Source organism: Tympanuchus pallidicinctus, unplaced genomic scaffold (assembly GCF_026119805.1).
Source record: "Tympanuchus pallidicinctus isolate F22 unplaced genomic scaffold, pur_lepc_1.0 scaffold13, whole genome shotgun sequence".
Lineage (NCBI taxonomy): Eukaryota > Metazoa > Chordata > Aves > Galliformes > Phasianidae > Tympanuchus > Tympanuchus pallidicinctus.
The window spans coordinates 7,903,336-7,915,681 of NW_026294648.1; the positions used below are offsets into that span (position 1 = coordinate 7,903,336).

General features: G+C 44.6%; 2 protein-coding genes across 2 annotated transcripts; one reads left to right on the forward strand and one right to left on the reverse strand.

Annotated features, from left to right (window-relative positions):
• Nucleotides 1-618: 618 nt before the first annotated feature.
• GLOD5 (glyoxalase domain containing 5) lies at nucleotides 619-5,759 on the forward strand. Its single transcript, XM_052673205.1, has 4 exons — nucleotides 619-759; nucleotides 2,016-2,166; nucleotides 3,639-3,794; nucleotides 3,989-5,759. The coding sequence occupies exons 2-4, from the start codon at nucleotides 2,023-2,025 to the stop codon at nucleotides 4,139-4,141; spliced, it is 453 nt and encodes a 150-aa protein (XP_052529165.1). The 5' UTR covers nucleotides 619-759; nucleotides 2,016-2,022; the 3' UTR covers nucleotides 4,142-5,759.
• A 565-nt stretch (nucleotides 5,760-6,324) lies between these two features.
• Nucleotides 6,325-11,132, reverse strand: LOC128075979 (cis-aconitate decarboxylase-like). The gene is made up of 5 exons (XM_052673204.1): nucleotides 10,838-11,132; nucleotides 9,532-9,719; nucleotides 9,276-9,368; nucleotides 8,790-8,995; nucleotides 6,325-8,000 (listed from the first exon to the last, which is right to left on the reverse strand). Exons 1-5 carry the CDS (start codon nucleotides 11,130-11,132, stop codon nucleotides 7,082-7,084), a joined length of 1,701 nt encoding a protein of 566 aa, XP_052529164.1. The 3' UTR covers nucleotides 6,325-7,081.
• Nucleotides 11,133-12,346: the final 1,214 nt, after the last annotated feature.

The following is a 12,346-nucleotide window of genomic DNA, read 5'->3' on the forward strand; positions in this document are numbered from 1 at the left end:
TTGCAGAGATAGTTAGGTCTTACAAGCTTCAGACTTTTCAAAACTCCATTCTATTTTTGGCTGATTCGTTTTTTGTAGATTTCTAACTCTGCCTCTGGCCATAGAGGTCCCCTTTGGACAAGTCTGCTTGCACAGAGATGTATCCAAAAATGTGTCCAAAGCTGTGCACTTCACCCTCAGGCTCCTTTGCTATTGCTTGTTGCTCTATGCTGGCTGGCAGCATGACTCCTTTAGCTCAGAGATTCATCTACCAGCTGGGAGCACCTGGGAGCTTGCAGTGTTCCCTGAGAAAGCGAATGTCTCACAGGGTGTAAGACCTTAGCACATTGAATGACATAAAATAATCCTGGAGGCAAAGAGGCAGGGAAAGGAGGCTGCTGCAGCTTCTTGCCATGACTTCTCTAGGAACATTTTTACTTTATTCTTAGCAGTGTGTCACCCCAGTCTGAGCTCCAAGCTCAATAATGTGCTTGAATTTAGCAGACGAACACAGCTTTCCCTACCAAAGGGAAAGGTAAGTTGTTATATACTCCAGATATTTCAAGCAAGTCTGTGTGGTTTATGTTTCCCAACCTTCAGGTCAAAGTACACCTCTGCAAGTAGCAGTGCTCAGAGTTCCTGTTTCAAGCACTTTTTTTTTTTTTAATTGTCTTCCCCTTTCTCCTGTGACGTGTCTCCTTGCACTGCTCGGCTCCAGGCAGCAGGAAAAGGACAGTCATAAATCCAGCACCGGCTCACCCAGCTCTGCTTCTCCTTCAGGTACGCATCCTCTTTTTGCAGCCTGGTTCCCTTGTGTTTGCTGAGGGGCCAACAAGCTTGTAGCTCATGAGGGACAGGAAGGTCTTGGGGAAGTTTGCTGCAGCTGGGACAAAAGAGCTCACGCAGCTGAGGAGCACCCAGGAGAACGTGCTGGGAGGAAAGGGCTTTGTGGAGGCTCAGAGTCCAGGCAGATTGGAGGTGAAGTTGTCAATGACTAAACGCCATCTGTGACAAGAAGTAGAATGAGTTCCTCTGACTGCAGGGGTGATATGTCCTGGTAAAGCTGTGACTGGTTTCACACTGTCAGCCAGGCTTTGTCAGCCATTTCCCATGTACAGACAGGCAATGCCAGATGATATGAACTCAGCATACAAAAGAAAAAGCCAAGTCCCATTGCCAATCAAGGCTGCTAAACTCCCTGTGTCTGGATGCTGCATCTCCATGAACCTCTGGTATCAGATTCACGCACTGCTTGCTGCTGGAAAGAGTTCGAAGGCAAAAAACAAGGCAAAAAGGGGTCAACGTTGTGGCTTATTTTCCCAATTTTTGCTTCTTTGTGCTGCCTTCATGTTAACAGGTTTATTTGCCATCAATTTATTTCCCTGAGAGGCAGCAGGAGATTTGGGATTCCCTTGCACGGTGGTGTAGATGGGGAATGTAGGGAGGGTCTCAGAAAAGTGAACTGTCATTTGTGTCAGGATTTGGGGCTTTTTGAGAGAGAGAAATAAATGTAGGTAAGTTGTTAGTGATTTAAAGGCAACTTGACTCCATTTGCTATTGTCACAACTCTCCTACTTTCCACAGCTTGGTTTTCTACACATAAAATCAATCAAAACTGAAAGAAAATGAAAATTTCTCATCCCTCAAATACCTAATCAAGCTGTCAGAGCTAAATCTATTTATTTTCCATGGTGGCAAAGATATTTCCAGTCTCTGGGATGGAAGTTTCATACACATGGTCCATTCCTAGTGCACACAGGGTTCTTGGGGAGTTCAGCCATAAATGAAGTGATCAAGTTAGTTCTCCAGATGTGACGCCAGCCAGGGGATCTGACATATCCAACCAGAGCTATGGAGGGGTCTGAGCCCCTTCTAGTGTGGAGAATTTATTGCTTCTGTACTTGTGCCACCTGCAGGCCAGAAGAAAACCCATTTGTGCTCCATTCGTGGTTCAGTTCACAGCTGCCTGGATCATTTCTCTAAGCAGCTGGATGTTCCTAACCTTCATTTTCTGTGGTTTTGCACTCTGTTCCCAGTTCTGAGATGATGTCCTGGAAGGAGAAGAGTATGAATCCACCCCCGTGTTTCATCCAGCGCCTGGACCACCTTGTGTTGACTGTTAAGAGTATTGAGGACACTGCTGCCTTTTATTCCAAAGTCCTGGGCATGGAGGTGGTGACTTTCAAGGTAACAGGGGGCCAAGCAAGTCTTGGGTCTCTAGGACTTGGAGTTGCAGTCCTGGACTGGTGCCTGGTTCCTGTGGTTCTAACGGGGGATCTGGGTCATTTCCATAGTGTGGGGACGGTAGAACCAGCACAAGATGCAGGCCATTAAATCCTGAGTTTCAGTAGGGTCAAGCTGAGTCAAAGAAAGATTCAAACTGCAGAAGGAGCCAAAGTGACCCCCCTCCCCAAAGAAAAGGAGAAATTGTTATTGAAAAACAATATCTAAGACTGAAGAAGACCACTCAAGCTCACAAAGCTTCTTTGGACTCACAGAATGGTTGGGTTGGAAGGGAAATTTAAGCCCACCCAGTTCCAACCTTCTGCCATGGGCTGGCTTCCCCCAACCAGCTCAGGCTGCCCCTGGCCTTGAGTACCTCCAGGGATGGGGTATCCATAATTTCTTTGGGCACCCTGTCTCAGTGCCTCACCACCCTCTAAGTATAGAATTTCTTCCTAACATCTAACCTAAATTTCCCTTCTTTTAATTTAAAGCCATTTCCCATTGTCTTATCATTATTATACTGTGCAAAAAGTTAGTCCCCTCTTGCTTCTAAGCTCCCTTTAAGTACTGGAAGGCCGCAGTGAGGTCTCCCTGGAGTCTTCTCCAGGCTAAACAAGTGCAGCTCCCTCAGCCTGTCTTCATAGGAGAAGTGCTCTAGAACTTTGATCATCTTCATGAGCTTTCTCCTTAACCTCTCCAACAGCTCTGAATCCTTCATGTGCTGAGGATCCACTGGCAAACTTAAGACAGGATAGCTAACATTTTCAGAACAACACCAATGCATCTCTTGCCTAATCATAGGGCAACTTGACATGTTTTGACCATATCCATTGCACCTCATTAACTCCAAAACCTATTTAATTGTCTCCTACTCCATCAGGCCTCTTAAAATCAGTTCCATTTACATTCCAGGACTGCAGTGAGCAATGATTTATTTTTCAGGTGGCACAAATAGCAACTCACTGCCTTGCATTTCCATACAGCTTGGCACTCAGTTGCTATGTAAGCTTGCAGAAATCTTGACCATCTGCAAAGAAAAGAGGTGCTCAAACCTCAGTGTCTTCTGACTGCCTCAATTTTGTTCACTCTGCTGCTCTCAAAATGTGCGTTATTATTATTATTATTATTATTATTACTACTACTACTATCCTGCCTGTCTGACAGGCAGGATTGCCAAAACTGAGCACTTGTACCATCAGATCTTGGAAGTAGTTACATGTGGCCAGGGGACTTTATTGGGTCACTGCATCTGGAGGGATGTTTTGGAGCCTTGCAGCAGCCACTTCTTGCCTTGAGTTGCCACAGCAAGGGCCCAAAGTTATCAGCATTACAACCAAGTTCCAAGAACTTTCAAGACTACACAGCTGAGGGGATGCTAAAAGCTTCCAATCCAGGAAGTCTCATTGGAGATTTATTCTTTCACTTGGGGACAGGGAAATCGCAAAGCTTTACGTTTTGGCAACCAGAAGTTTAACCTGCATGAAGTTGGGAAGGAGTTTGAACCCAAAGCTCGATGCCCAGTCCCTGGCTCTGCAGATATCTGCCTTATCACAGAGGCATCCCTGGACAATCTCCTGGGTCATCTAAAGGTAAGGAAGGCTCAGAGTAACACAAATCCTTGTAAAACTAGGAGGCACTAAGCTGGAGCCTCACAAGTGACACTTTTAAGGACTGTGCTTTGGAGAATGTCAGAATTTTCTCATACAACAATTCATATTTGCAAGACTGAAATCTTTTAAGATTCCCTTGAGCATTAAAACCCTGCTCTTATTTTTCCTCCCAGGCTTGTGGAGTGATAATTGAAGAAGGACCCGTGGCCAGGACTGGTGCTGTGGGTCCAATAACATCTGTATACTTCCGAGACCCTGATGAGAATCTGATTGAAGTTTCTAGGTACATCACAGATAAGAGTGAAGCCAGTGGAGGGGAGTCCTAACCACGACCCATTCTCTGCCTGTGTTGCAGTAGGAAGCCTGATGCAAATGTCAGCATTAACTTTGTAAACTGAGAACGAGGCTCAAATCCCAGCTAGAGACATAGAACTGCAACAGAGCTTTCCCAAGGCAAGATTAGCTCTGGCTTTACGAGATCTTACCTCTGGATATGAATCATAGAATCACAGAATCATAGAATACTTGGAGTTGGAAGGGACCTCTGAAGGCCATCTAGTCCAACTCCACAGCAATGAACAGGTACACCACAGCTAGATTAGGTTGCCAGGGCCTTACCCAGCCTCACTCTGAAAGTTTCTAGGCATGGGGCATCAACTATATCACTAGGCAACCTGTTCTAATGCCTCACCACCCTCACTGAAAAATCTTTTTTTCTTATATTTAACCTAAATATACCCTCCTACTTTTATAAATCAACATCGGTTGAGATTTCATGTCTTTGTTAGAAGATGTGTCCTGCTGAAACATACTGCCTATCTAGGAACTGGGGACTGGGCTCCAGTGTCTGACATACAAATTGCTCACAAGACTGAAGATCTGTGTGTCAGACTCAACTCTGCATTAATACTTAAAAAGTGACAGAGTTTGTTAATCTGGGATGGGAGAAATCAGCAGTCAGGTGGCTGCATGGAGAGGAGGATGTGTAACGCTAGATATCTCATTGCTGACTTCTCCCATCCCACATGAACAGAATCCTATCACTTTTCAAGTCCCTGCAAAAATCTAGCTGAGGGAGAAAGAGGGTGCTAAGGGGACAGTGGTATCAGGCAAAGAAATTCTAAATTGGCTCCACTTTCAGCCTAGCCTGGTTGTCTAAGACTGTCACTATGTAAGTTTCCTTCTTTCTTTAATTCCTTCAATTATTGAAAAGCATAAAAGAACAAAGAGGGGTTACTTGGGGTTTTTCAAGGAGAGCAGTTCCTCAGATGGCCACACTGCGGTAGTAACGTTATCATCAAGGAAATAGTGCTGGAAGACAGAGTGAGCCTTTTCTGACCTCTACAGTCAAAATCACCTCTAAAATAGAAATAATCCTCGAATTGAGCTTTAAAAAGAAAAACCAAAAAACTTTCTGATGGTATATCCTGTGAAGTCCATGGTGGAAAAAAACCCAAATCTTAATAAATGCAGTGCTTCCCATTACCCAAAACTTGTGTCAGTGTCAGTGGCAGGAGAGAAGGCAGCCTGCAGTTCGGATCAAACCACCTGTGGGAATGAACGATAAGCTTTCCCATGGGATATGGAAACTCATCCTTTGCTTTGCTCGTGGAGAGCAAAAGGGGCCCTGGGATGGGGGCAGCTGGGAACGGGGACCTCGGCCTGGGAGCCCCGGGGCCGCGGCCGCTCTCCAGGGTGCTGACGACTGCCAGGAAGACTTACCATAGTATCTACAGACCAATTCCTCTCAGATGGAAGACTGATGACAATCAGTGATCTCTGCTTCAACTTCAGCTCATCCCCTCCTAGCCTCTGCTAGCCTCTGTTGCTTTCCCCTTTTACTTGAAAGCCATTCTATTGTATATGTTTGAATTAAAACTGAAAGACTACATAATGCGGCATTAGATTTTTGTGCAATAATAATGATAAAAAGAATTCACTTCATTTCTTTATTTAGAAAGATTCAGAGTAACTATGCTAGACAGTATGAGAGGATTACATTATGAGTGGATTACATCAGTTGGGCAAATATTTTCTTCTGACTTGGAAGTTCTTTGCAGAGTCCACTACTAGCAAGCTAAAAATGAACCAGCCCACATTGCTTCTTGCCTGTCTAGACCCATCTCAGTCCTCTCAGCAGAAGACAACCCTGAATTTCCCAGCAGGTTCTGTATCTACATCATGATCATACTGGAAACGAGTCCTTTGGATCAGCAGTCAGTATTTGTTTGATGAGCATAGGAATATCGCATAGTTCTCCATCTTGCTGCTCAAAAAGAACTAAATGTAAGAATTCTTTCAGTGAATGGTTACTCAGGAGTACAAGTTATAGGTTTTACCACAGCTAGAAAGATGATTTAGGGGTTTCCTCTTTATGTTTTCTCCCCTGTCAGGGAAGAGAAATAGGAAATTCCCAATGTGAGTCATAGCATGCTTGTACCCAGTTGACAATCCAGAGTGGTCCATCTCTTCACTGACTACAAAGATGACCTCTGGAAAGCTAGCTCTGATAGCTGCCTGGGTGATCTGTCCAAACCCAGGAGGGATGATGTGCCACAGCACTATGATCACCTTGCAGAAGGTGTAGGATGTAAATGTAGGACTGATGTAGGATTCCTCAATTGGCTGCCTTTCATTCAGATAAGACATAGAGGCTTTAAGAGTCACTTAACCATTCCTTCTACATAGAGAAGTGACAACAACTTCCTACATACTGGACATATTGGAAGGTTTTGCTGGAAAAAAAAATCCTTCTCTGCTTGAGAGTTTTGCAGGCAGGGCTTTTTACAGTAACTCTGATAGATTTTTCATTTATCCAGTACAACTATCTAATCATGATCCAAAAAGTGCTCAGAGGAGCATTAAGGAAAGCACACGTTTTGCAGCTGAGTGTCCTCCTCTTCTCTTCCCAGACTCAGCAGTTAGGCATTCTATACAGAAAAAACCTTGAACACAACTTTAAAAATATCTGGACTCTCCTTTGTAGGGAACCAGCTTCAAGATAATACCCCAGGATTTTCATAGATCCATGGGAGGTTTGGCATCTGTAGTCAGCTTTCAGCTACTCAGAAACAACTGAGTCAAATTTAATCTGTGTACTAATTACACAGACACACTTTTTGCCTCATGCACTTCTGTGATACTAACGCATCTACTTTGACTTTAAGGGATAAGAACTTTCCTATCACTGGAAAAGAATAGTAAAGCACCAACAAAGAAAGGAATCAGTTTCTTTGAGATAAATCCCTTGTCAAAAACGCATTCTTTCACAGGCTATAGGCCAGATGGGAGCTATCTGACAGGTTCTCCAGATTGTCCACCATAGTAATGATGGTTTCTACCTTTTCTTCTGGAAGCACGTGAGAGGCATTGGATCGAAACTTCTTCAGGAGTGATTCCCTGCTGAGAGGCTTCCTCCAGTGCCCATAAAAAGTGTCACATTTGCCTGTCAGGACATCTCCACTCTTCAGGAGCACTGCCACCTCTCCGTACATTTTGTCAAAGTTAGCCACATTATCTTCAGGGTGTTCCACTACCACTTTGTGGAGCAGTTCCCTCAGCTCCTGCCGGTGGATGCTGCTCTCTGTGAAGGAGCTGAGGCCCACTTCTCCATCCAGCAGGGCTGTACAGGCATTGAACTGGAAGGAGTGTCTGGCCTCGTGTTCTGAGTTGGGGAAAGGCCTATTGATGTACTTTGACACTGGGATCTTCAGCACAATGGTACGGATCAAAGAGGGAGAGAAGGACCCTGCATAGTTGATGAAGAGGTTCCGAACGGACAAGGCAGCATCCACCACCCAGTGCATCCCCAGGTGGGCTGGGAATCGCTTGAAAGCAATATCCTGTTTCTCCAAGAGGAACTCATGATGCTCACTTGGTGTCAACAGTGGTCTGGGTTGATAGATGCTGTAAAAAGCACTGAATCCAGAGCAACCAGAGATATCATCCAGAATGAAAGGGTTAGCTTCCATTCCTCGGGCAGCCAGCAGTGCTGCTTCAAAGCCCAGGCGGGTGGCATTCCCAATATGCAATGGCTTGGCTTGTGTGGCAGCATTTGCCATGGGTGCTCCTGCGAGTGAAGCAGCGATGCCCAAGGCATGGGTACACTGGGTCATGCTGAGAGACAGCAGCTTTGCAGTGGCTGCAGCACTGCCCATAGTACCGACTACTGAAGGAGGGTGGAACCTAAAGGGGAAATTGCAGGTATAAGCATGGAAGTGTCAATGGAAATCAACCAGTGGAAATCTCTCATGGATCTGTGGTGGACGGGGTTCTCATGACTCAATATTTAGCCATATGCAGACTAAGCATCTGCTTGAAACTTCACTGGAGAAAGAAGAGTAAGATTACCATCTCCAGAAAGCTTTTTTTTGTTCTCTCTAAGAGGTGGCAAAACTTGTGCCCATATTGCTAAATTTTCACCCAAAATTTCACCCTTCCACACAAAGTGTCCTTATGCCACATGCCCAATGGTCCTGGTTGATGTTCTCCCTGGGACCACACCAGAATCTCCCTGGGACCACACCAGAATCTCAGTTGTCTTGGTGGTTATTTTGGGACAAAGATCATTGAAGGTCACCAAATGAACGTGAGATAAGTGGTGCCTTGTTAGCCCTGGCAGAATTGGCCTCTGTCTCTCAACAGAACTTTATCCTCATCTTGAGTTCAGACAGTCTTAGAGTGGCATTTAAAACCATGAGCAAGCCCATGAACAGACACACCAACCCTCTTCTCATGCTCACTCTTTGTGGCCATGTTGAGTCTTTGGGGAAATATGGTTGACCTCTGCTTTTATTTGTGACCTGGACATTTCCCCAGAGGGCTTGGTACACTGGCACTGAGCCCATAAAGCTGCATGAGCTACCACAGGGAGATAAGTCGCATGCTTATGCTTGTTTTTGTTCCTGAAATTACTACACCATGCTCTAGCTCTTACCATTCACACCAGTCTACTAGGTGAACAAAAAGATTTACCTTTTGGGAATATTGTGAGCCTCTGTGGAGAAATGCATGAGCCTTCCTTGCACTTCCAGGCCCACATTAAATGCCAGCAGGAAATCCAGGCCATTGGGTTTGGAGTTTGGAGGTAGCATCTGAGAAGCTGCCAGCAGAGCTGGAAGAACGGCCCCTGATGGGTGAGTAGCAGGGTGCCAGGTATCATCAAAGTCCATGGAGTGAGTCTGTCAGGCAAACATAGATAAGAACATGATAGTGGGATGGGTGAGAGCTGAAGGGATCCTTGCTAATATCTCTGAGGCTACAGCAACTTCCACCTCTAATGCAGAGATCCCTATGGTTGCTGGTTATTCCCCTCTAAAAACAGTTTGCAAGACTACAGAGCCAACCATGACTTCTTGGCTTCCATTGTCCCTCCAAAGCACCTAGACGTCTTCCTGTAATACTAATTACTGTTTTGAAGGCACTGCAAAGCAGCATTTCTCCTGGAAAAGCCTGCCTTACCGCAACGCCATTAGTGAACGCAGCCAGAGTCGGGGACAGCTTCACACCAGGCTTGCCATAGACATTGCTCACAGCAACTGAAGAGTACAGCTCCTGTGAAAAGGAGATTCAGATTAGATCTTGAGTGAAGAAGGGATTGTATGATGCCCTTCTGCAAGGCAAAGTCCTACAGTATCCACGAGATAAGGTCATGGTTGTGCTGATGGGGTCACAGTGGGGGCCACACAAATACACAGTTATATGAAGCTGCTCCTACCAGGCAGTACTTCAGAGCAATATCAAACACATGGGTTGTGCTGCCCACAAGGCCAACACCAATGCTGTCAAGGATCATCCTCTTGCTTCTGTGACGGACGATCTTGGACAGGTGCTCAGGTCGGACTGCGTGGATGAAGGAGGCAAAGCTGCTGGTCACAGTCTCCTCCGGAGCACTCCTGGCCACCACTGCAGCACCAAAAGAGAGGAGGGGGTTAAAAGTCTATGGAACATGTAATGACAGCTCACAGCTCTTCACCTTTTGGTCTGACTGAAAATAATGAAGAGGAAAGACAGATGGACAGTGCAGGATGTGGCCAGAATATCCCTTGGGTCACATAGCTGGAACTTCATCCCAATTATGTGCTATAGCTTCCATTATTTTTGCCAAGCAGCATTAGACCCCAAACTTGGATTTTTCAATAAGCTTGGTCCTGTGAGGAGTGAGGAGTCTGGACTCAGCCAGCAAGCCAAGTTCTTAAGCCCTATGGACTGAAAAGGATGCTAGTGCTTAAGAAGAAAAATTCCTTTGTATATCCTTTCATTATTCGGCTCAAAATATCAGAGGATTTATAGCCTCTGTTTCAGAAGGGCATTAAACCAGAAGATCATCTGAGATTGGTATTCAAGGGGAAGTTTATCTCCATCTCGGAAAATACCTTTGCTGTTAGGTAGGAAGGAACACATTCAGCTTCCCATGGAAAAGTTAGTGTCTGTATTTATGACCTGTAAGGTAGATATGGGCAGGTAGCACTGACTATTGGCACCTTTATATTGGAAGTCACCATTTCCAGATCTTTGAAGGTGTTGCAATTCTATGGAAAATATCCAATTTGGAACCATTTTTATTTCAGTGACAAATTGTTTTGTTTTGATGAATTTATAGGGTTACAGTTATTATGATCCACTATAATTTATAATATAATTATGAGAGGCTCACATGAGAGCAGGAAAACTATAAAATTCACTATAGCTAGTATTTGCATGATTTCAACTCCATATATGTATTTATAAATGTGTGTGCTGGTACGGTAGATGCATGTATACAAATAAAAGACAAATGAAACCAAATGAAACCAATACATGAAAAAGTCAAGATGAGTAAATCAAGAAAATAAAAACACTTTCTTTCAACACCTTGGAGGAAACATCATCAAAATCAACAAGTACACATGACACCATATTTTTTAAACAGAAATTTTCCCAATTAGACAAAATGACCATTCCCTAATTTCACTAGGATGCATTCATTCTTAAATGTCATGACTACTGACTCACAGTTTGCTTGCAATGGTGTTTGGACTCACCTAGAGCCGGGGAGTCTGAAATCCACTTGTAAACACAGCTGAGAATGTCATCATTGCTGTGACTCACAGAAAAAAAATCATCCCTTGCAGCAGCTCTGCAGAATGGATCACTATAGGAATCTGTACCACTCAGCAGTTTGAAAACCCTTCTGCAGACCAAATCAGTGCCCTCCCTGTGGGCATCTCCCTTACACTGCAAATGGGAGCACCAACGCCCTTGAGGAGGGGGAAACTCTGAACTCCAATTGGATTGGAGAGGCAGGAGGAAAATATGCCGGAATTGCGCTGCACCCATGAAATGTTGTTTTACTGTAATCAATTACTCTTTGTCACTGTGGCGGTGATATTTTTTTAACCCTTCAATTAAAGACACTTAATGACAGCAGTGTTTTCATCCTGCTATGGCAGCCCTACTACAGAACTGAATTAAAAAAATGAGACTGTCCTAACAAAACTCGCTAAGAGCAAATGGATTTGCATGGATTATTATTTCTGTTGTTTCAAGTGTTTGAAGTGCCACAAATTGCATTTATTTCATTAAGAACTCATTCAAATTGAAGTTAATAAGCAACATTTATAACAGACCAAGGGCTGCACCGCCCAGCCATGCTCGATTTGTCTGAAGAGGGAAGCTGTCTGCAGCTGTGAGACAGGGAAAGTAATCAGAGAATCTCTTCAAGTAACGCTAAGAGCAAGGTCAGATGTGAGAAAGATGTAAGGGAAAACACAGGAGTTAGGAATCTATGCATTGACAGCTGCAATTCAAATTTCTTCAATTTATGGCCAAAGTGTAAGAATTTGGAAAGTCTGGTTCTCAGCCAGTTAAAGTCTCCATTTAAGCACAGGGCTGGTAATCAGCATTTTTATCATTTGTTCCACTCAGGACAATAATCAGTGTAACAGGACACCCTCCCCCCCCCCCCCCCCCCTGAGCACACTTTATCTTCCAAGAATTTGAGAGGATTATCTCAGTATACTTAGCAAGTACACAATTATCTGGAGATGCTCTTAAAAAAGGATAGGGTTCGGCAGACGGATACAAACCGTGAGCAGCAGTTTTATGCACTTGCCGGGAGCTTGCCAGGAACTTCTGAGATTTCTAGAGTAAAGACAGAGAAAGATCATTTGTCACCCAAGCTGCCTGAACTTTTTCGGAGCCGTTTTACTGGTTGTGCCTCTAACATGGCAGTGGAAGGCACGGATCAAACGAGCGGATAAAGCTCACTTTCAGAGCAGACATATTTAAAGGAGAAAAAAAAAAAATATTTTCCAAAGCTCAGCCCTGTAGGGGTGCCAAGAACAGCCAGGGAAATCGAGCAGTGCAGTGGAAGGGGCACACAGACAAGCAGATTTGCCATGGGAGCCTCCTGCAGCCGCGAGCAGCACCAGCTCCGAGCGGGCAGGAGGAGACAGAACCACACAGCACATCCCAAAAACAGCAACCCCACCACGGCACCGTGCAGAACACATTTGGGATGTATAAAAGAAGCAGCCATGGAAGGAAGGGGT

What these genes read in the sequence shown, in the direction of transcription:
- GLOD5 (XM_052673205.1), top strand. Translation starts at nt 2,023, where the DNA reads ATGATGTCCTGGAAGGAGAAGAGTATGAATCCACCCCCGTGTTTCATC. An exon ending in TGGAGGTGGTGACTTTCAAG is followed by an intron (nt 2,167 to 3,638) that starts GTAACAGGGGGC and finishes ACTTGGGGACAG; the next exon opens with GGAAATCGCAAAGCTTTACG. An exon ending in ATCTCCTGGGTCATCTAAAG is followed by an intron (nt 3,795 to 3,988) that starts GTAAGGAAGGCT and finishes TTTTCCTCCCAG; the next exon opens with GCTTGTGGAGTGATAATTGA.
- LOC128075979 (XM_052673204.1), bottom strand. Translation starts at nt 11,132, where the DNA reads ATGGGTGCAGCGCAATTCCGGCATATTTTCCTCCTGCCTCTCCAATCC. An exon ending in TTGCTCTGAAGTACTGCCTG is followed by an intron (nt 9,369 to 9,531) that starts GTAGGAGCAGCT and finishes TCCTTTTCACAG; the next exon opens with GAGCTGTACTCTTCAGTTGC. An exon ending in CGTTCACTAATGGCGTTGCG is followed by an intron (nt 8,996 to 9,275) that starts GTAAGGCAGGCT and finishes TTTGCCTGACAG; the next exon opens with ACTCACTCCATGGACTTTGA.